This window comes from Siniperca chuatsi, linkage group LG9 (assembly GCF_020085105.1).
Source record: "Siniperca chuatsi isolate FFG_IHB_CAS linkage group LG9, ASM2008510v1, whole genome shotgun sequence".
NCBI classification, from domain to species: Eukaryota; Metazoa; Chordata; class Actinopteri; order Centrarchiformes; family Sinipercidae; genus Siniperca; species Siniperca chuatsi.
This window is the reverse complement of record NC_058050.1, coordinates 16087126-16108113: the sequence shown is the minus strand read 5'-3', so window position 1 is coordinate 16108113 and position 20988 is coordinate 16087126. Positions and strand designations below refer to the sequence as shown.

Sequence of the window (20988 nt, the reverse complement as noted above, 5' to 3'; positions counted from 1 at the left end):
AGTTAATTTGAAGAATTAATATACTGTTAAAATGTCAAAAAGAAGGCCTGAGTCCTAATGATCAAATGTGACAGAGTGACAGGATGTCTGTTTATATGAGACCCTCACATGAATGTGATATCACAGAGAAGAAACAGAAACACCAGCTTCCTCTTCTCTCAGTGGACACCCTCCTCCTCCTAACACAGTCACACCACTGCCAGTTTTGCCTGCAGACAGTTCTTTATCTGTGGGCCCTCCCACCTCTGTCTTCCAACATCTTCTTTATGGGTGCAACAACACGGCCATTCGAAAGAGAACAGAAGGATCGGTGGCCCTTCTCATTTCCTCCTTTACCAGAAACCAACATCAGAAGATGTCTGACGCTCTTTGTATTGTGGGCTCCTTGTTTGGTGAGCGGTGTACTATATGTGTTTTGACAGTTAATGATTGTAGTGTTAATATAATAGTAACGGTGGTTATCATCTGAAGTTTTATTAACTCTTTGTCTTTCAGGATCTGCAGAAGGACAGCAAGGTATCTAACTTTCCTAAACCTTTTGCTCCTGTGAGATGCTGGAATATGATGGTTGTGTGTTTTGGTTTTGAGTTTACAACCCTGTCTTCTGTCTTTCACAGAATGTAGTTCCTGTTACATAATAAATATGGGGTCTGTAATGGCCATTATTGCCTCTGATATTATCTTGACCATCTTCATCACCATTTCTGTGTTCTGCTTTGCCACTCACCACAAGAGAAGGGGGGAATGGGATTCTCATGATGGTGAGCACTAACTCTGTGTGCATTGCTGCTAATTTGTGAGTATGCTGGGTGGTAATATGGCAGGTGGGCAGTAACTTGACAATTTTTTTAGCAGGTAAAAGAAATCTGCCATCATCAATATCAAAGAAAATGACAACAGAGGTCACAGAATCTCCCTACCAGGTAAAGCAGAACTGTGTTATTATTTAAGCCTCAAAGACAACAAATATGAAAATTGTTTTATTATATTTATATATCATTTGTGTTTCCATGATGAATTGCTTTGACTTTTTGTAGGAGTTACATGGAGTCCAATCAGATGTGTACAGTGAGCTTCGGCACTTTAGGAAATGAAACAAAGGAACTATAAAAACTCCAATAATGTCCTACCTGTAATTTTGTTCTCAAGCTATAACTGAATAGTACACCACACTCTTCTACACACATATTGCTTTGCCACTTATACTCCTGTAGCATTATAGGTAATAACAAAGAGTTAATACGTGTCTTTTGCATGTAACTGATTTATGTTTTATTCACTAAGTTGTGCTGAATGTGAATGTTCGTTGTATCATTCTTGTTTTTTGTAAATCTTAAGATGTCTTAAAATATGTATTTGCATTTAACTAATTATAAATTAAACTACATTTAAAAACCAAGGAAATGAAAAAAATGCATTCTTTACATTTTATTTCTTCTCTTTCAGGAGATTACTTACACATTTTCACATTACAGTGACTATATATGGTATACAAAGACTTCAGATATTGAGATAAAAGCGACACATTTCAGGCTCAGATAGATTCTGTTCTAAATCATCAAAAACAGTTCATTTCTGATTTCAGTGTCTGACATTTTTGACACCACAATCTTCGTACCAAATATCACGCAGTAGCAGCTTACTCTGTTTAACCAGTGTCCGTGAGTAAGCCTAACTCAAAATTGTCAAAACCTCTTCATTTCTTAAATTTGTTCACATGAACACATAACAAAAAAGTAAAAATCTAAATTTGGATAAAAAAGTCCCAGAAGCAACTGTATTTGGAAACAGCCTGTCTGCCTCCTATGACTCAACAGATGGCAGCCCCTGACTCATTATGAGGAAGAAATAGAATCTGAAAAAAGAGAGGAAAAAACAATTGGTATTCAACATTACATTCATACCAGATAAATAACAAAGCAAGATCTAGGAAACCGTTTCATCTTTTAATTAGACGAGGATGAAATGTAACTAATTTAAATGTGCATTATGCGGTAAACATAACAGCATGTCATGGAGTTGTTTCGTAAGCCAGGCTGAGTGGATAGAGATATAAGCAGAAAACATTTGTAGAGTGTAGTATAAATGCAGAGGAAACAGACCTTCGTATGACCATCAGGAGGCTCGGCTCTTGGCTGGAACAGACAAGCTACTGGGCTTGTGCTCTGGAGGTGCTGGAGCACATATGAGAAAGAGGATTACAAGAAATGGCAGATCTTTCAGGGAAGCAGTCACTGTAAGCGTTGGTAATCAAACAATGACATTACAATATTAACCAGGGGAAAAGAAAAACTGTTCTTACCTATAGGAGAAGTTTCAGAGCTGATACATTCTCTGGTTTCTGTGGGAATTTTAAAATCAGTTGTTCAGCCTTTGATTGCTCGGAGCATAATTCTTGGATTTGTTTTATGTAATGTAGAGAATCTGGTTTTACCATCATCGTCTGTATCTCCTCTGTTGACCACTGGAGCAGGTCTGCCATTGTTGTCCTCCAAACTATCCCAATCCAGCAGTTCTCTGCTTCGGCCTGGGGCCAACATACCATTGAACCCATTAACTCTTCCTGGTGTTGCCTTTCTTTGGACATTGGTGCCTAGACTGTCACTGTCAGTCATATGGGCTCCGCTTGAACGGATAACTTGTTTTCCTGACACATTTTCAGCCTCCTGAGCAACCACCATCACTTCTTCCTCACTGTTAAGATCAGTCCGCTCTCTGCTTGCTTGGTGTGCCCCGTGTGGCCCACTGTGCTCTCCGCTCCCCTGATCCCGAACCAGCATGCTGCTCATATCCATCGGCCCCATATTGTCTCCTGTGTTCCTCCTTGATGGTGCCTTATCTTTCTCCACAACTTTAGGAATCATGATCTCATGGCTGTCAAGGTCTTTGAATGCATCTGGGAAGAATAAAAGTTATATCATCTGCATCAATATGTTGTCTGCACTGTTACAGACACTGAGATGTTAGTTTGGTGTCACCTCTGTTTTTGTCAGATACGTTTTTGAAATATTAAGAAAGTTTTATTTATATAAAACAAAAAATGTTTTCTACATTTTACATGAAAGCCCACATACCTGTAAATCCATTGGCGTCCAAACTCTCTGCAGAGTTTTCCTCTGACATATCTGTGAATGAGTTTGCTGCTATTTAGAATTAAAATACCACCATAAATCCACAGCTGTTTTGTGTGTATATATATATCAAAGGATTATACTGTATATATATACATATATATATATATATATATACACAGTATAATCCTGTGTACTACTGTGTACTTGTTTCTTTCTACAGAGAAAAGCACCTGTACATGTACCTTCAGAATCTTGCTCTTTCACAGGTTTACTTGGAGGGTTTCTATATACTGTGTGAGAAAATGCATGGTGTTGGTTGGGTAGAGATTAGATAATGTCAAAAGAGCTTGCTACAGTACACCCTGAAGATTAAGCTAAGCGATAAAACAACACAAAGTGATTGTATGTCTCTGTTCTGTTTTTTTCTCTTTTGTGACCTGGTCTTTGATTATGTTCTTGAGGAACAAAAAGTACTTTGAGGATCTGGTGAAATGAGCTGTCCATAAGTGATACACTTTGACCTTTCTGTTTTGAAATTGAATTTATCTCAGTATATCTGATAGAAACATTTTGAATCACAAACGTGTTATGTTTGCAGGTATGGCCTTTTCAGTAGCTGTGGCAAGTGCATCTAAAACAACGGTAATGAACAGGTTATGTGATAAAAGTTCGCAGTAGTGATTGAAACAGTTTTTCTTCTTATTTCAAAAAGCAGTACTATTACTATTTTTATGTAAAAAAACATAAAATGACATGTAAAAATGACATAAATGATCTCACCATTTAGAAAGTTTAACATATTTTCTCTTTGGGCTTGAAAAGAAAGAAAGGAAGAAAGTGTCCTATTTAATAAATCTTACATGCATTACAAAAGTTGGGTAAGCTCAAAACAACATTTAATAATTTTTTCTCTCTTCAGATTGGTTTACCTCTGATCGGGGTTGTTACCACCATAGTTGCAAATGAAAGAAGTAGGCCTACACAATACATGAAGCTGAAACAAATAAAACAACAATTAATTCAATTGGTTGAAATGCATGTTTATATCATATTCTATGCCTTTGTCATTTGCAGCTGGCAAATAAAATACATTTCAATGGCAGATGTTTGAAAAGATAAATATCCATTAGACAAAATATGAAAACTTACAGCTTCATTGTTGACTTTGGTCCCCAGCTGTGTCCACTGTTTGTCAGCAAGAGTGCTGTTAGGCTTTTATGTACTGCTGCTTTTTCCCGTGTTTTCACCTTTAATAGGTCTTGCCCTAGTTAATTATAGATTCTGACCAGATGTATCAGATTGAGTTGCAGTCAAAGACTACTTCTGTGTGTTTACCACTTGCAAGCAGAGGAGCAACAATTAGGCCACAGGATAAGGTTACAAGGGGCTTATTCATTATATCAATTCAAGATGAAAAGAAATGTTCTCAACATTTCTCTATTATGTATTGATTACAGGTGGTTGGTTACTTCAGGAAAATGCCCCAGGCATTTTCTATGACTGAGGTAGGCCTTTAAATTATGCCACAGAACATGTATTGTTTTCTGTCACTATTCCACCATTGTCCATTTACCCAGTGAGCCCTATATTTTTACTAAACAAAGACCTTTTTAAAACAGGCCCTACTGAGCATTAGTCTATAGAAATGTCTCTTGGTAGAAATATCCTGAAATGGAGACCACAAGAATGCCATAATCATGTGATGAAAAGCAATGAGTTAGGAAACTATTTTAATTGCAATCTCGTGTGTGTGCCTTCTGTACTCTGCCCTCAACAATCTTATATCAGGGCTTGTGGTGGTCAAACATGCATGCTGTTTGTGGATTTCGTTGTAAATCACTGACAACACATGACAGTTGTGACTGAGTACACACAAAGAAACATGCAAATAAAAGTTTCAGCTTCTGTCAGACCTGTTGGTGGCAGAGGGAGCTACAATTTCCCACATGAAAAAGAAAAAGGAGAGCGCCCTCTGCGGGAAAGGCTATTCGCACTAAGCTCTTGATCCAAAGCATCGCCATATTGACGTCCCAACAACGCTGAGAGGTAATCGTGTTATTCAACCACAAATCGTCGTAGGTTTGGAACTACCGTTGAGTGTTTTATATGTGAGGAAAAGCTGGGAACAAGCAACACACCCGCGGTGCTATTCTACTGTTCGATCACAGTGTTTGTAGGGTGTTTTTTCAAGGCGTTGTCAGCCAGTTGCCTCGCCAGCCAGCAAGCTATTCACTCCCCTAGCATGCTAGCCTAGCACTTTCTAGCTTTAGGAAATATCTTTTTCGAAGCTTGTTGTTTAACTCTACATTAATGGTGACCACTAAAATGATTTTCTTGGCTATTTTGACGCGGGCCCTTTATTTCTGTCCGTTACAGTCCCATAATGGGGTCGAGAGATAGTTGTGACTTTCCAACCGGCTTTTCCCTCTGCTGTTGACGAGCTAATGCTAACTAGCTAGCAGCTAAACCAGCTGCCCAGTTTGCCTGATAGCTAGCTGTTAGCTCCACTGCACTTGTGCAGGCCTTGGGCCACAGAGGGTTTGTGCGTACACTCACCTTTTCATTAAAGTAAGTTATTAAGCGGGCAAACTGGCTATAACTGAACGATTGTTTCGTAGACCATTTGTCGATTGGATCTTTAACGCAGCCTTACTAGCTGTATTGGCAGGCATACGTTAGCCCACATAGTTGCTCATGTTTGCTTAATTGACAGCATTGATTTTAATCAACCTACTTTCTGCCTATTTTCAACAGGAGATACTGCCTTGGTGTAGCCCCCAGTGATGACTGTATTGAACCCTGTACCTCCTGATTAGACTGGTTGGATGCCCCCATTTAACATCCAGGTTTCTATATTTCACACGCCACTGTATTTAGACACACTAGACATCAATAATTTGGTTTGAGTTGATTTTTATTTTGTTATGTCCGTGTTAAATAACACATATTGCTATTTTAGTTTTGTAAGGTACTATATTTGCTGCCTTCCTGTAGCATGTGAGAAACATTTGCATTTTCATTTGAAACTCTCTTGAAATGTCTAGTAAGCTTTGATTAACATTTCTTAGTTCTGCATATGTTGTTGAACTGATAAGAATGGTTGGACTGTAGTAGACTAACCGTCTGTTTTATATCTGTATTCCCATGTAGCTTTCTTACCATATAGGCATCTCAACTGCTCCTGTTCCGATTCATCGATCACAGTCATCCTGGAGGGAACCTCCCAGGTATTGTGTTGTCTTATGATAAGTGTACCTTATATCACCTATTTTTAGTTTTATGATGTCCTTGAGTGCAAACCTTTGTACATTTGTACACAAAATGCTTTTTAATTGACTGTTTTCTCAGTTGTGTTTATTTTTGCTGTTTTAAGTAAATACATTTTTTAATATTGTTTTTGTTTTAGGAGATTTAGAGAAGATCCCGTGTAGAATATGTCTGGCCCTGTTCCAAGCCGCTCTCGAGTTTACCCTGATGTAAACACACAGAGACCTCGGGAATATTGGGACTATGAGTCCCATGTTGTTGAATGGGGGTAAGGCAAAGGGGAATTGTTGGTGCATTAGTTGTATTTGTCATGTTTTGCTTTGTTGGGTAAGCTTGTTCACCGTGGCTTGTTTTTTTTTGTTTTTTTTTATTTATTTTTTTTTGTTTTTTTTAAGGAACCAAGACGACTATCAGCTAGTCAGAAAACTAGGGAGAGGCAAATATAGTGAAGTGTTTGAAGCCATAAACATCACAAACAATGAAAAAGTGGTCGTCAAAATACTGAAGGTATGGCGATAGTCAATTGATTATCGTGATGATTTATGTTTTTAGGTAAAACATAGTCATAATTTTGTCACTTCAGTGGAGATTTGATGTACCTCACAAGACTAATATCTGTTCACAGCCGGTCAAGAAAAAGAAAATCAAGAGAGAAATAAAGATCCTGGAAAATCTGAGGGGTGGCCCAAATATCATCTCACTGTTAGATATCGTCAAGGATCCTGTGGTAATTTTGTTCTCCTTTTTTGCACTGTAACAATTTAGGACTTTTTTTATATATATATATATATATATATATATATATATATATATATATATATATAATGTATATATATATATATAATGTATATATATATATATATATATATATATATATATATATATATATATATATATATATATATATATATATATATATATATGTATATATATATATATAATGTATATATATATATATATATATATAATGTATATATATATATATATATAATGTATATATATATATATAATGTGTGTGTATATATATATATATATATATATATATATATAATGTATATGTATATATGTTTGATGCATACATCTTTTTCTCTTTAGTCCCGAACCCCTGCTCTTGTCTTTGAACATGTGAACAACACAGACTTCAAGGTAAAGATCGGTGCTTTTTTGACTTGTAATTTGGGGATATGATAATACAAAATCTTTTTTTTTTTTTTTTTTTCCAAATGGCTCATACGTTTTTATTTTTTACAGCAATTGTATCAAACCCTATCTGACTTTGACATACGGTTCTACATGTACGAAATCTTAAAGGTAAGAAACAGCTTTTGGTATACTCGATTTGTTACACTCTATTTTATGGTCTGCATTGGTTGTTTAATATTTGCCGGAAACATTGTATCAAGCTCTTGTTCCATCAGTTCAGCATTCAGTGTATACTCTTAATGTCTTTTTTCCCTGTCCTTCCCCTGATAGGCTCTGGATTACTGCCACAGTATGGGGATTATGCACAGAGATGTCAAGCCGCACAATGTAATGATTGATCATGAACACAGAAAGGTATTGTTTTACATGCTGACCATTTTCCTAATTTCTTGTCTTCCCTGCTGTGACACCAGCTAATAAATTATTATTATTTTTTTTAATGTAAATAAACTCAACTCAATTTTTTTTAAACTTCCAGCTCCGCCTAATCGATTGGGGTTTGGCAGAATTCTACCACCCAAACCAGGAATACAATGTGCGAGTGGCATCCAGGTACTTCAAAGGACCTGAACTGCTGGTAGACTACCAGGTGAGGCTCCCATACTCTTCCTCTACATGTCATGCCAGTTTTACACATGTTGGTCAAAATAGCACATAGGATTTTATATAATTAAAGAAGACAGAGTTGATTTTTTCTTTATTTTTATATGCAGTCATGAATGCAGTTCAAGCCTTTTCACCTCCTATATTATGTGTAGATGTACGACTACAGCTTGGACATGTGGAGTTTGGGTTGCATGCTCGCCAGCATGATCTTCAGAAAGGAACCTTTCTTTCACGGTCATGACAACTACGATCAGGTATGAAGAATCGGGTCTTTTTTTTTCTTTTTTTTTTAACATATTTTTAATGAAGTCTGTTGTTAATGTGGTCACAAACCTGTGGCCTAAACAGCAGTTTCTGGGGCTGTATTTTTTTTTTCAACATTGCATAATAAACAGATAGTATTGTTAGTTTTACACAGTCAAACAACCAGTTTGACAATAGTTGGCCATATAGCAGCTCTGCTGGAGTACCTTGGATTTTATGTTTGTTTTTTTAAACTTATCTCAGCGGTTATTGAGCAAATGTAGACATTTATTAACTTTTCAGAAGTTTGGTGCACAGAATGTAAAACAAAAGGGGTAAAAGACAAACGTAGGACAGTACCAGTGGACATGGGTCATAACACATTTTACTCCCATGGATGGTGACATTTGTGTTGTGGGCTTTCCCTACCTTCACTGTAACGATGAACACATCATTTCCAGTTTATTCCATGGCTCATTTGGGCTTGTGTTTCTTTAAATCTGTGACACTGCGGTTTAAATTGTGTTTTGGTACACAATAGCAAGTGTTGATTTAACATTTTACATTTCAAGCAATCTTCTCGTTCAACTTTCACACCATGCCTGAGACTGAACTCCATTTCTCTAGTAATCAGGCAGTGTATAATTTTTTAAAATTAATTACTGTAATACACTCAGCATAAAACTAAGATTTGCTTGTTAAATAAAAGAAAGTTTTGTTGTCGTCAAAAAGACTTATCTAACAGAGTAATGACGTTAATGTTGCAGATGAGTATAGGCAATAAAACCTACCTATTACAGAGGGACGTCCCCTGGTTTGATAATAAAAAAATCTTCTTAAACTGGATAGATGTTTAATGAAACATGCACATTTTTATTTTAACAAGATGTTTATTCTTACATCATTAGTCTCCCACAATTACCTCTTTATTGACAGAATATATACCCTCCATACAAATCCACTACCTAATTTACTGTAACACTGCAAACTGCAATGGAATCCATACCCCTCAATACCCTTCATATGATTTAACAAATTTCCTGTCTTTTAATTGTTGAATTATATTTTTTCTAACGTGCAGCTTGTGCGAATTGCAAAAGTACTCGGCACTGAGGACCTGTACGACTACATTGACAAGTACAACATTGAATTGGATCCACGGTTCAATGACATCCTCGGAAGGTAGAACATTGTAGCTATTTGACCTCCATGAAGTATTACTGAATGTTCTGACCAAGATTTTGGCTAATGAATACCTCCACATTAAGACTTGATCCCTGCTTTGCTCTCCAGACACTCCCGCAAAAGGTGGGAGAGGTTTGTGCACAGTGAGAACCAGCACCTGGTCAGCACAGAGGCTCTAGACTTCCTGGACAAACTGCTGCGCTATGACCATCAAGCCCGCCTCACGGCCAGAGAGGCCATGGATCATCCCTACTTCTGTAAGTGCTGTTGTTTTTATGTATTGTCTGTATCTCTGCTTATTGTGTTAAGAATCAAATCCACTGTTTGTTCTCAGATCCCATCGTCAAAGATCAGGGAAGGGGGGCCACTCCTGGAGGGATGGCTGCCAGCTCCACACCAGTCAGCTCCTCAAGTATGATGGCCGGTAAGCAATCCTGCCCTGGTTTAAAGAATAATCTACATTTTTAGATGTTCCTCTCATAATCTGACTATTTATAAATGTTATATCTCTTACTTGCAGCCAAAGTAAAAGTCAGATTGTGAAAAGCTTGCATAGAAAGTTACATCTATAAGCTGACTATTTTTGGGGGGCTGAAAATTAGAGATCAGACTTTATTTGCAGCCAAAGAAATGGTCAGATTGTAAGAGGACCATCTGAGAATGGCTGCAAAAAAAGTTGTATCACAATCTGACTGTTTTGTTTGGCTGTAATCAAAGTTATAACTCTTAATTTGAGATTGTGATGACATATAAATATTAACCCATTACCAAATGATTAATGAGCTCCTGCTCCTTTTAGGCATCACCTCAATGTCCTCCTCACAGCCACTGGCTAACATTGCTGGATCACCTGTCATCTCTGCTCCCAACACTCTGGCCACACAAGTCCCTGCAGCCACCGGGGCTCAACCCTGAAGCCACTTCCTTACCCGTGTTTATGTGTGCTCATGGCCATGTCCTGCCTAGCTCTCACTGCGGCCCAGGGCCATGGCTCCCCTTTTTATGTTGAAAATAACAAAGAAGAAGATTTAAATTGCTTTTCACATTCAATTATATTTTGACACCTGGACTTGACAGAAATGTATTGTTGCACCTGTCAGGGTTATTAGAATTAATTTGGGTGTGTTATTTGACAATGCCATTTGTCTAGAAATTCTAATAAGATGTAGACATGAAGAGAATGGATAATAAAATTTATTTTGTATGTTCCAAATATACAGTCTTGCTTGAAACTGTTTGATGGGGATCCTGCTGTATTACACTGTGAACCTTTACACGACTTCACAAAACAGAGTCAGGAATCTGGTGTGCCCCACTTAACAGTGCTCGCTGGTTGCACACGATGTAATGTGCAGGAGTTGTTGGTGTTTTGAAGTTGTTAGATGCTATAATTCTTTAATTGGACTTTTGTAGATATTCTACAGTTAATGTCAGGTTGCATGCACCCAATGCTGAGTATCACAGGGTCGATAGTTTGCCAATTTTATGTTACTTTCACTTCTATATGTGTATGTATGTGTTCATGTTTGTTTTTTATGAAGTCTCTTACACATGATTTTGATTACATAGACAATTTTGTAACTTTTTGTTTTATGTTGGGAGGAGTCATCACCTACAAAAACAACTTCAAAAATAAACAATTTAAACAGGGTTTTGCAGGCACTACATGTTATTGAGTATACCGTCTGTTGACTGGTTGCATTGGCAATATGAGTGACTTTAAAGCAGAACAGTGTAGTCAGCGTGTCCCACAAGGCAATTTTCCTTTGATGATGAATGAATTTTGGTACCAAATGATGTACATTGTGTTCATAACAGTGGATTCCCAAGCTTTTTAGTTCTGTGTTCATACCATTGACATACAACATATGGTTCATACATTCACATAACCACTATTTTGGTTATCTTGAACAAAGTGCAATGGATATATATCATTTCCATAGGGATATGCATATATATCTTAATAATTTTCTATATAGTGTCTTTTGAATTATGGAGGCATCAGAGCTTGAAAAGGAAAAAAGCTGAGGGGGGTTACATACGTACACCGCAGACCATATTAGACTCAACTAATTACAATAAAGTGGAACCTGAGTCTGCATAACTCACACATGTCACATGACAAAATTAAGGCTACTACAAACCAGGCAGTTCCAAAAACTAAACAAGTTATACATGTACTGATTTAACTGACTGTCTAGAGCAGACTAAATCCACAACTTTTATGCAGACAATTGAAACTGTATAATTAAAGCTGTTTTAAGATGCAATTTAGCAATTCCGAATCATGCTGCATTCAGGTGCTTCTCATTTTTTTGGAAATCACATACACTAAAAACTTCTCGTGTTCAATTGCGTTTGATGGGCCCATTAAGAATAAACAGAAATGTCATGTATTTTGTCTTGAAACCAAGAGGTAGCAATACAGGGATACGGGGGGTCCGAATGCCAATGTGTAAAATGAAAGATGTTATTGTACGTAATCGAGGTAGTTGTGCATTTAACATGGAAATGTAGCAATGCAGAGAATACAAGATGGCAACGTTAACATCAGTAACAGCAAAAAGTAACTTGTTAAGTACAAATGAGCTCGCATATTTCCGATAGTCCTGAAGGCAGCATTGCAGCATTAGTCGCCCCTCCTCTGGCACGCCTCGGCTAAGCTGTTTGTAAAATTTGCCTGTCGCGATTCCAAAATGGGGAAGGTAGGCTTTATCGCGCTTGTAATTGCGGCTTTATCGATGCTGTTGGGAGAGAGGATTGTCAACTTAAGGTAAAATAGAAATTGAATCCCATTAATGTTGAAACGATACGGCAGTGTCTCTGCGTTTGTTGCCGAGTTTTTTCCTAAATTGTGCTGTGGCCACCTGCCCTAATGTAACTTCTGTGTTGAAAACGTTGCAGGAAAAGGTCCCTCGCTTCAAGGGAGCTGGTCCAGAATCACCTTCCTAACTGTGTCGCACTCAAAAATCTGGGTAAGTAACGCCAGAAGAAAATGCAGCAAAGACTTGAGATGAACATCAGAGGACATTGAAATTAACTGCAACTATCGTACTTTCAGATTACGGCTCAGAGGATATAACGATCCTTGGAGACGGACTTGCCTTTATCAGCACTGCAAGTATTTGAGTTGAAGAGCAGTCAAATGTTTTTGCGCTAAGGTTCAACAAACTTAAAACAGAAAACAACTCATAAAAGTAATATTTTTCCTGTCAATAAAACCACCCTCATGGCCAGACTCTCTTCCATCTGTTCAACTTGTAAAGTTTATTGTTTCAATCAATCTGTGTGACTTTCCCTTGCAATGTAAAAAGGAAAACTAACTTTTTTTTAAACATTCATTTAATTGTTATTTATCAGGGCTGCAACTAATAATTATATTCATTATTATTACCCAAATATATTCTATTAACAATGACATAAAACAGAAAAATGCAGGAAACCTTCACATTTCAGAGGCTGAAAACAGCAATTTTGTTTGGCATTTTGCTTGAAAAATGGCTTAATGATTAAATGGTTGCCATTTTTTTCTGTCGATAGGCTAATGATTAAGTGACTAATCGTTGCAGCTCTATTATTGATATGCTCAACATAGCCTCAAATTAATGTTTGTTTAATCCCTCCAATAATCTCCAAAGATTAAAATCCTTCTTGATCCCACTTAAAATCTCTTATACAAGGGTTATGCCACTAAATCTGGTCTAAGGCCGCATCCTTTCCAATCCACTGTCCCTGATCAAAGGTGATTTTTATTTTACTCAAAGTATGGTGTCATTATTTATTGTGCAATGTTTTTTTTTCATAGTCTGAATAATTTAATATATTTTTAATGTCTCAAGGGTCTGAAGTATCCTGGACTGCCATCCTCAGACGTGACAGGAAAGATCTTCTCCCTCAATATGCAAGATCCCCGGATGAAACCAGTGGAGCTGCGCATGCCAAGAAACTTTGATCTGGAATCATTCAACCCTCATGGCATCAGTGTATACACCGACCCAAGTGGTAAAAGTACTTATGATTTAAGTGTGGTTGCATATGTCACACACAAGTCTCTACAAGATAGCACCTAAAGGGCAAAATCCCTAGTCTAGTATGTTTTCAAATTGATCCAGATTTAACAATTTTTATATTGATCAACAGATTCAAGTACATTTTGCAATAGAAACATTTTCAGGCTGTTTAACTACAGAAGACTATATAGATTTTTTTTTTTGTGAAGACATGCTTGTGTGTGCGTGCAGAGTACATGAACAAACCTGTTGTGGTTGCCTGTTGTGATAATCACAGTGGGTACCCTGTGGGTGTCATGGAAGTAGCTACGCTTGTTACACTATCTTGGGTGTGTCTGTATATTTCAAATAAAATGTACTATATATAATAATATACACAATCAGTACATTTACTTAAATTAATGTCAGTTCTGCAAAAGTAAGCTGTGTTTATTTGTCAAAAAAATGCACAGACATCTTTTTTTGAGGAAAATCTACAACTACAGATGTGATTCTGTTGCATTCTTAACCAGTTCAGACAAACAGTCTTAAACATGTGTCTAACTACTGAATGTGGCAGTTTAGACCTCCAACAAGTATCAAGCTGTGTATTCATAATCAATAAAGCGTCATGAAGTCATGCATGTCCCTCCACTTTTACACACTGCCAGTATTTTTCCTTATTTCTTATCAGATGACACAGTATACCTGTTTGTTGTCAATCATCCTGAACACAAAAGCCAAGTAGAGCTGTTCAAATTTGTTGAGGACAACCTCTCCCTGGTGCATTTGAAAACCATCAAACACGAACTTCTTTACAGGTACTGTTTGGTGTCAAATTTAAATTATACCTACCATGAACTGCACTCGAGATTTACTGAATAGGCAGATGTGGTCAGTCTGCAACAATATTTGTAAAACTATCCCATCCTATAATGCATATTGTGATTTAATAATATAGTTATTGTATATAATAAAAATAACTTTTCATTTCTGATTTATCTTTCCAGCGTAAACGATATTGTTGCAGTGGGAGTTGATAGCTTCTATGCAACCAATGATCGCTACTTTACCTATGAAATCCTTAAAGTTTTGGTGGAGCCTCTTCTGGCTCAGCCCTGGACTAATGTTGTGTACTACAGTCCTGGGGAAGTAAAAATCGTCTCTGAGGGATATTACTTTGCAAATGGCATCAATATCTCACCAGACAAAAGGTAAGAATGATGTGCAGGGCTATGCAGATGGTCATCCACGCTACGAATGTCTGAATTTCTTCATTTTTATATTCTTTCTCTTTTATAGGCACTTATATGTGGTAGATCCATTTGACCACAATGTGCATGTGCTGGAGCGGAAAGAAGACAATGCATTAGTCTCTGTGAAGGTAAATAATTCTAAATTTCATCAATATGAAAGTGCAATTATTTAGTTTTAAACAGTTTTTCCACTGATGAATTAGTATGCTTCATCAGCTTTAATAATTATATGTTTTATAGTTTTGTTATTATTATACTACACAATACTAGTGTGTAAGGTGTAATAATTATTAATACATTTATTAATATGACATTAGGGCTGGGGAGTATGGGTGAATTCAAAATCATGAAATGAATCATCACCATATTAGTGATAATATTTATCCAATATTGATATGAAAGTATGGCTAATGTATGAAAAATTTTAAATGTAAAATAATCAAATTGATGTTAATTTCAGTTAACTTTGTTCCACTATATTGGACAAGATTCTTCACTTAAAACAAAAACTTCAATACCTCATGTTTTAGTTTTTAATTACAAATTTATGTGAACAATTTATTTAGACATCATGGCTCTGGAAGGGAGGAACCAAGATACGTAGAAACAAGATGACCATTGTTTGTACGGAGTCGCCGTGATTGGCTATTTACATGCCAGCTAAGCCTGATTGGTTGTTTGATTCAGACCAGGTCCAGTTTTTTGTTTGTTTTTTTAAAACTAAATACAAAGGGGCAGGTGCCCACAGACACACACTTTTTTAAAACAAACCCTTCAATTAAATATTGTTAGTGACATGCAATGGTCAAAATTTGGTATTTCAACTGCAATTATAATGAAGTAATATTGCCTACTTCAGCTTTAATGTGCGATGATGAAGGAAATTTGATAATGGCAAATGGAACAGATAAAGGCTATTGCTGTAAACTAACAGTCACTTCTTCACTGGCGGTAACTTGAGGTGGATTTTATTTTCAAACTCTTTACTTTGAAAGACAAATAAGAGTACAAATAGCAAATATTCTTCATGTAATGTGGTTAAAGCTCTGCAATACACTGATGCTAAACAATAAGGGAAATAAGTGATAAATGCATGGTCATTTAAGGTAAACAAGACACCATGATGAATGTATAATTATAACCTTGTCTATGACACCTTTACCAGTCTGTGGCCGTGGGTTCACTCTGTGACAACGTTGAAGTTGACCCTGAAACTGGTGACCTGTGGTTAGGCTGTCACCCTAATGGATGGAAAGCTGTCATGTTTGACCCAAAGGACCCACTGGGATCGGAGGTTTGTCCGTTCACTTTTACCAGATTGCAGATTACAGTAAATTGTGAGAGGCCTGACAACATTACAAAAACAGACTATTTTGCTATATCTGCGATATTCTGCTTACCTAAACAACTGATTGGAATATTTACAGTTACTCATCTTGTTATAATTCCTTCTTTCTCGTGATGATGTTGTTTTCAGGTCATCCACATCCAGAACATTCACTCTGATCCGCCAGTGGTGACTCAGGTGTACGCTGACAACGGCCATGTGATCATGGGCTCCTCTGTAGCAGCTACATATGGGGGAAAGTTGCTCATTGGCACCATGTTCCATAAAGCCATTTGCTGTGATTTGAAGTAGGCAATGACTCTTTGACATATGGCTTTCAGTAAGCAGGAGAGTTTTAAAAACAATTACTCAGAATTTCAGTTAAAGAAAAGGAAATTAAGATTGACCTCTTTGCAAGGCTCTCAATCAGACAGGGCAATGATGATTTGAATGATGGTATAACATGGATATTACAGCACTTGTTGTAGGGAAAAGTGCTGTACACTGTTGTACTAGACAGGATCTGATAAAAGACCCAGATAATCTCTCAGCTGGCGTAAGAGTGCCTGAAGATCCCTTAGGAGGAGCTGGAGGAAGATAGATGGATGGTGTTTATCTAATTTTATAGTAATTAGCCCTGGGTACAACAGCATATTTGAAAATGGTGTCAGACACAGAAGTTACTGAACTGCCCAGATACTTGAACCACTGTGAAATAAGTAGTTGTAAAACAATATTTTTCAATCAAACAAGAGTAAAAAGATCACATAATTGATTTGCTGTCTATCATGAAAATAATATTTTTCACTGGCCACATGAAAATGTGAACTCTTTACATGTGCAATGTATGTAACTGGATGTTTTTACATGTTTTAATTGCTACATATTTAAAAAATGGCACATTTGTTTCATGTATTTGAATGTATACAACACAATAAAGAGAGTCATACTGCAACTGTAGTTTGTCATGTGGTTCAATAAATGTGCACTAAAAAAGTCATGCAGTGTGTTCCCAGACAGATGCATGCACACACAATGACTGTATATACATCTGGATGGTTTAAAAGATGCTAGACAAACTGTTTCATAAACTCGTCGATGTAAATGTCTTGCATAGCTCAAGTTATATCTTGTTTTCCCTCCCACAAGAAAGGTCTGTCCTGCCTCCTCCCTGTTATGTTTTTCTCCACTGTACTCTGTATAAACTGTACAGTATTCATATTGCACATATGACATCCTAATTGACTGATTGATTTTTGTTTTTATATATTTAGAAATGTCAGTTGCTTTTTATGTTGTATTCTTTTCTTCTTTTGGCCCAAATATTTTAGGTGCGCTGACACATTGAGTGTGATTAAGATCCCTTGGGTGTCCAGCATGGTGTCCAACCAACATCTTCCAGATATTGAAAAGGATATTAATTCAATCGTAGAAAAGGTTTCAGTCGTAGTCATCTGGACACTGTTTTCAGAATCAAGACGTTTCGGCTCCCATCCAGAAGTAATTCTCAACATTGAGAATGACTTCCTCAACATTGAGAATGACTTCCGGATGGGAGCCGAAACGTCTTGATTCTGAAAACAGTGTCCAGATGACTACGACTGAAACCTTTTCTACGATAAAACACTCCTGGACGAATGAGGGACTACACCGTCTGATATTAATTCAATCTAATTGATAACCGTATACACAACATTGACAAGCTGTAGCCTAGGTGTATGGGCAATGACATGGCGAAGTAAGCTTGTGAAAGGAAAAAAAAATACTAAAAATATTAAATAAAAACTCACTCCCACGCTTCTTTGGCGTCTGATTAGGTCCTTGTTTTTTTTCCACAGTCCCTGAAATTGCACAATACAGGCAATCAAGTCAAATAATTACAATCTAGTCTTGTGGTATCCATGCAAACTGCATCTGGAATAGTACACCACACTTCTTTTGTGAAAAAACTAGCATATACTGATTTTTTTCATGGGTCTGTGACACGTCAGTATGATGACTCTTCTTTATGGAGCTTCTGCCTGGAATATGCTCCCACCATCAGACAAAACAAAAACAGACTTGCTTTCAAAAAGTCACTAAAAGAAAAATTGATGAGTCTCACATAGATATTATTTTCTATTTCTGTTCTGGAACCTTTTCGTTTGTTTTTTTTCGTGCTGTGTGTTTGTGCTACTTATTGTTTCAAGGGTAGTCATTTGACTTACTTATATTTGGCTAATATTGCAGTTTCTTGTCTTACTGATACTGCGTGATTTTAAATAGTTGTCTTTTTTATTGTTTTTGTTTTTGTGTGGACCCCAGGAAGACTAGTGAGCACTTTGTGGAAGGGATTCAAATAAAGAAAAAATTAAATCAACGGTGTAGGCTACCGTTTTTTCGGGTACACAACGGCATGTTTGTTCCAAAATACAATGTAACCATAATTCTGTCATGTGTGTACGAAAATAGTCTATCAAATGTCTCTTTGAAGTAAGGCAATTTATTACTTGTGCTTTGGAAATAACCGCACGGAACTCACATTATGTGGCGTTTCCTCCACACCGGACAAAAAAGTGGCGCTGCACTTGCGAGGAGTGTGGTTTGTAAGCCTTCATCGATGCAGACTCGGTGTTGGAGGGCTTCACAATCCACTCAAGGCTTATTGGTTTGCAACGACACTTAATGTGGCGGATCACGCGATCCCACAAACGGAGTGAGAGTGTGGAGGGAGAGGGTGTAGGGACCGGATTGGAATTGGGCGAGCATAACCACCGAAAAGGAATTGTTCTGCTACTTCAGCTTCAAAACTTACTAGACTTACTTACTCAAAGGCACCACCTGGTGGCGGATCCCGTGCAGCACATTCACAAACATCAATACCTTATAAAGTACTAAATTATGAACATCGCAGTCTAAAAAAGCAAATTACACCAGTACATTTGGAATATAAACAAGGATGCAATTGCAAATTGACCTGTTAGTGGGGTCCCTTATAAACAATGTAAAATAAGCCTAGTTAACAGTAGGAAATACCATGGTAACCAACACAGTAACCATAAACAACCTTCTAAGTATCAATTAACCTCTCACATGTAGGCTATGTGTAGGCTCACTATGTGCAGGTAATGGCTACACAATTTGATTGCTATCATTTGACAAATTGTAAATAAAATATAACAAGGCCTCTGTCCTGAACACTAAAACATCTAGATACTGTTGGCAGTCCAGTGAGCAAATGAATCATATGAATTTAATCAAGTGAACATTCCCTATTATTGTAACAACTGAACTGTAAAAAGGTCCTCACACAAAATGCAACAGCTGTTAACACAAGTCATGTGACAAGCAACATGTTGCATGAATAGTCTGAAGCGAAACTATACAGTATTTTTTAAATGATAGATTGTAACTGTTCGTGTAGCTCCTCAACATTTAACATTTAACCAACAACATTTAACCTATTTCACTAGGAAATCAGATTGCAAGAGGCAGCCCTGTTTAAGCAACATTTTGTTACTTTCAACTATCTGAAGAAAGACTTATACCTCCTTTCACAGATAGAGACATTAATGGATTTGACATGAATCCATAACCAGTTTTTAATGAATATACTTTATTACTGGAAGCACAACTCTTGGTCCAAATGGTGCAAAAAAGGCTTGACAAGACAAACAAAATGACAAAAAATTACAAAAGACGAATAAAGTTCAATTTTCTCCGCATCTAAAGGTGTCTTGCAGTGCATATGGTTGTTATAATGAGTACTCATCTAATGCATATCAAATTAAATGGACTGGAAGTGAGTCTCTGGTGCTTGCTGTGTTCTGTTGAAGAACAGTAAAGGCAAAATGTTATAGTACAGAATAAGCAAGAATTGCTAGAGAGCAAGGAACGGAATGGGAAACCAGTTGTGACAACCACAGATTTTGCTTGAAAGCATCTGGCAAAGAATTTATTGACTCATGCAACAAAGCCTTGCAGATAGACAGTAATACGATCATTTTAGCATAGCAGGTTGGTGAGCAAATGTGCTTGTGCAAATGTGTGATGTGCTTGCTAGTGTCACATTTATTGGTGATGAGATAACCCTACGTACTTCCATAAAATAGAAAAATTACATAAAATTGAGTCCTGCGTTCATATATGCAAGTAAAAAATGTGGTTTTTATTTATGTTACTTACCAGACTTTGGAGGACCTCTGTTTTTTTTGTTTTTTTTTTTGTTTTGGGGTTTTTTGTGCAATTTTTTGCCCAGAAATGTTTTTGGGATTTTACTCTGCTGCCCCAGAGATTTTAATTTTAGGAAGTCAACAACTGGAAAAATTCTGTTATTCATGGTTGATTAGCTCTTCTTGAGCAGTTTTTGACTTTACAAAGTTACAAATTGGTTTACAGGGAAGTACATAGTACAAACATGCAAAAACAACCAATTAAAAATTAGGCAAAAGCAAGTACAAGTAGCCTAATAAGAACAATTTTCATGAAATCAAACCAGATTTTTGCTATTATTTATGGCCTGCATTTTTTCTACAATCTTACAATAATATAACCATTTATGGAATTACATTCAGCAATTACCTCTACATACAGTATTTTTTTTATTGGTAGGGGTGGAGTTTGTCATTCCCACTAATGGTTAAAATTGTCTTCACACATACAGGGGATTCACAGGTATGCAGTATGTAATCCCGTGTTACTGTTTGTAATTTGATCTCATTGATAGCAGACTCACTGTTTACTGTTCACTCTCCTACAGCTATCAGAGTTACTGCTAATGCTAACCCGACATTTCCTACTGCTGTTGCTTCATATTAAAAGACAATTCAACTGGACAAACACAGGGTGGCTTTTATTGT

General features: G+C 36.8%; 4 protein-coding genes across 9 annotated transcripts; 3 read left to right on the top strand and 1 right to left on the bottom strand.

Moving 5' to 3' along the window:
• Window positions 1–203: 203 nt before the first annotated feature.
• LOC122881415 (transmembrane immune signaling adaptor TYROBP) lies at window positions 204–1388 on the top strand. 2 transcript variants are annotated; one of them, XM_044207611.1, is made up of 5 exons: window positions 204–392; window positions 496–516; window positions 618–761; window positions 856–923; window positions 1038–1388. In XM_044207611.1, exons 1-5 carry the CDS (start codon window positions 356–358, stop codon window positions 1092–1094), a joined length of 327 nt encoding a protein of 108 aa, XP_044063546.1. In that variant the 5' UTR covers window positions 204–355; the 3' UTR covers window positions 1095–1388. The 2 variants fall into 2 exon arrangements, with proteins under 2 accessions (XP_044063546.1, XP_044063545.1); XM_044207610.1 differs by having other exon boundaries at window positions 211–392; window positions 853–923; window positions 1038–1381.
• A 27-nt stretch (window positions 1389–1415) lies between these two features.
• LOC122881414 lies at window positions 1416–4700 on the bottom strand. Of its 4 annotated transcripts, XM_044207604.1 has the most exons (9): window positions 4224–4700; window positions 4004–4068; window positions 3855–3887; window positions 3317–3364; window positions 3075–3125; window positions 2435–2896; window positions 2303–2341; window positions 2103–2174; window positions 1416–1855 (listed from the first exon to the last, which is right to left on the bottom strand). In XM_044207604.1, the coding sequence occupies exons 1-8, from the start codon at window positions 4229–4231 to the stop codon at window positions 2116–2118; spliced, it is 765 nt and encodes a 254-aa protein (XP_044063539.1). In that variant the 5' UTR covers window positions 4232–4700; the 3' UTR covers window positions 1416–1855; window positions 2103–2115. The 4 variants fall into 4 exon arrangements, with proteins under 4 accessions (XP_044063539.1, XP_044063540.1, XP_044063541.1 ...); XM_044207605.1 differs by lacking the exon at window positions 3855–3887; XM_044207606.1 differs by lacking the exon at window positions 3317–3364 and having other exon boundaries at window positions 4224–4699.
• A 278-nt stretch (window positions 4701–4978) lies between these two features.
• On the top strand, window positions 4979–11229 carry LOC122881411 (casein kinase II subunit alpha-like). Of its 2 annotated transcripts, none has more exons than XM_044207601.1 (15): window positions 4979–5120; window positions 5829–5920; window positions 6225–6301; window positions 6481–6609; window positions 6737–6848; window positions 6967–7068; window positions 7437–7487; window positions 7593–7652; window positions 7815–7898; window positions 8023–8133; window positions 8303–8404; window positions 9475–9575; window positions 9687–9835; window positions 9913–10002; window positions 10378–11229. In XM_044207601.1, exons 4-15 carry the CDS (start codon window positions 6509–6511, stop codon window positions 10491–10493), a joined length of 1179 nt encoding a protein of 392 aa, XP_044063536.1. In that variant the 5' UTR covers window positions 4979–5120; window positions 5829–5920; window positions 6225–6301; window positions 6481–6508; the 3' UTR covers window positions 10494–11229. The 2 variants fall into 2 exon arrangements, with proteins under 2 accessions (XP_044063536.1, XP_044063537.1); XM_044207602.1 differs by lacking the exon at window positions 4979–5120 and adding an exon at window positions 5620–5642.
• A 965-nt stretch (window positions 11230–12194) lies between these two features.
• LOC122881412 (serum paraoxonase/arylesterase 2-like) lies at window positions 12195–17105 on the top strand. The gene is made up of 9 exons (XM_044207603.1): window positions 12195–12351; window positions 12483–12553; window positions 12640–12695; window positions 13418–13580; window positions 14262–14388; window positions 14578–14781; window positions 14870–14951; window positions 15989–16117; window positions 16301–17105. Exons 1-9 carry the CDS (start codon window positions 12275–12277, stop codon window positions 16460–16462), a joined length of 1071 nt encoding a protein of 356 aa, XP_044063538.1. The 5' UTR covers window positions 12195–12274; the 3' UTR covers window positions 16463–17105.
• The last annotated feature ends 3883 nt before the right edge of the window (window positions 17106–20988 follow it).

What these genes read in the sequence shown, in the direction of transcription:
- LOC122881414 (XM_044207604.1), bottom strand. An exon ending in GAAAGAGCAAGATTCTGAAG is followed by an intron (nt 3,126 to 3,316) that starts GTACATGTACAG and finishes ACTCATTCACAG; the next exon opens with ATATGTCAGAGGAAAACTCT. An exon ending in GGACGCCAATGGATTTACAG is followed by an intron (nt 2,897 to 3,074) that starts GTATGTGGGCTT and finishes TATTCTTCCCAG; the next exon opens with ATGCATTCAAAGACCTTGAC.
- LOC122881411 (XM_044207601.1), top strand. Translation starts at nt 6,509, where the DNA reads ATGTCTGGCCCTGTTCCAAGCCGCTCTCGAGTTTACCCTGATGTAAAC. An exon ending in TGAACAACACAGACTTCAAG is followed by an intron (nt 7,488 to 7,592) that starts GTAAAGATCGGT and finishes TATTTTTTACAG; the next exon opens with CAATTGTATCAAACCCTATC. An exon ending in ACATGTACGAAATCTTAAAG is followed by an intron (nt 7,653 to 7,814) that starts GTAAGAAACAGC and finishes TTCCCCTGATAG; the next exon opens with GCTCTGGATTACTGCCACAG.
- LOC122881415 (XM_044207610.1), top strand. Translation starts at nt 356, where the DNA reads ATGTCTGACGCTCTTTGTATTGTGGGCTCCTTGTTTG. An exon ending in GGAATGGGATTCTCATGATG is followed by an intron (nt 762 to 852) that starts GTGAGCACTAAC and finishes CAATTTTTTTAG; the next exon opens with CAGGTAAAAGAAATCTGCCA. An exon ending in TCACAGAATCTCCCTACCAG is followed by an intron (nt 924 to 1,037) that starts GTAAAGCAGAAC and finishes GACTTTTTGTAG; the next exon opens with GAGTTACATGGAGTCCAATC.
- LOC122881412 (XM_044207603.1), top strand. Translation starts at nt 12,275, where the DNA reads ATGGGGAAGGTAGGCTTTATCGCGCTTGTAATTGCGGCTTTATCGATG. An exon ending in TGTATACACCGACCCAAGTG is followed by an intron (nt 13,581 to 14,261) that starts GTAAAAGTACTT and finishes ATTTCTTATCAG; the next exon opens with ATGACACAGTATACCTGTTT. An exon ending in AATATCTCACCAGACAAAAG is followed by an intron (nt 14,782 to 14,869) that starts GTAAGAATGATG and finishes TCTCTTTTATAG; the next exon opens with GCACTTATATGTGGTAGATC.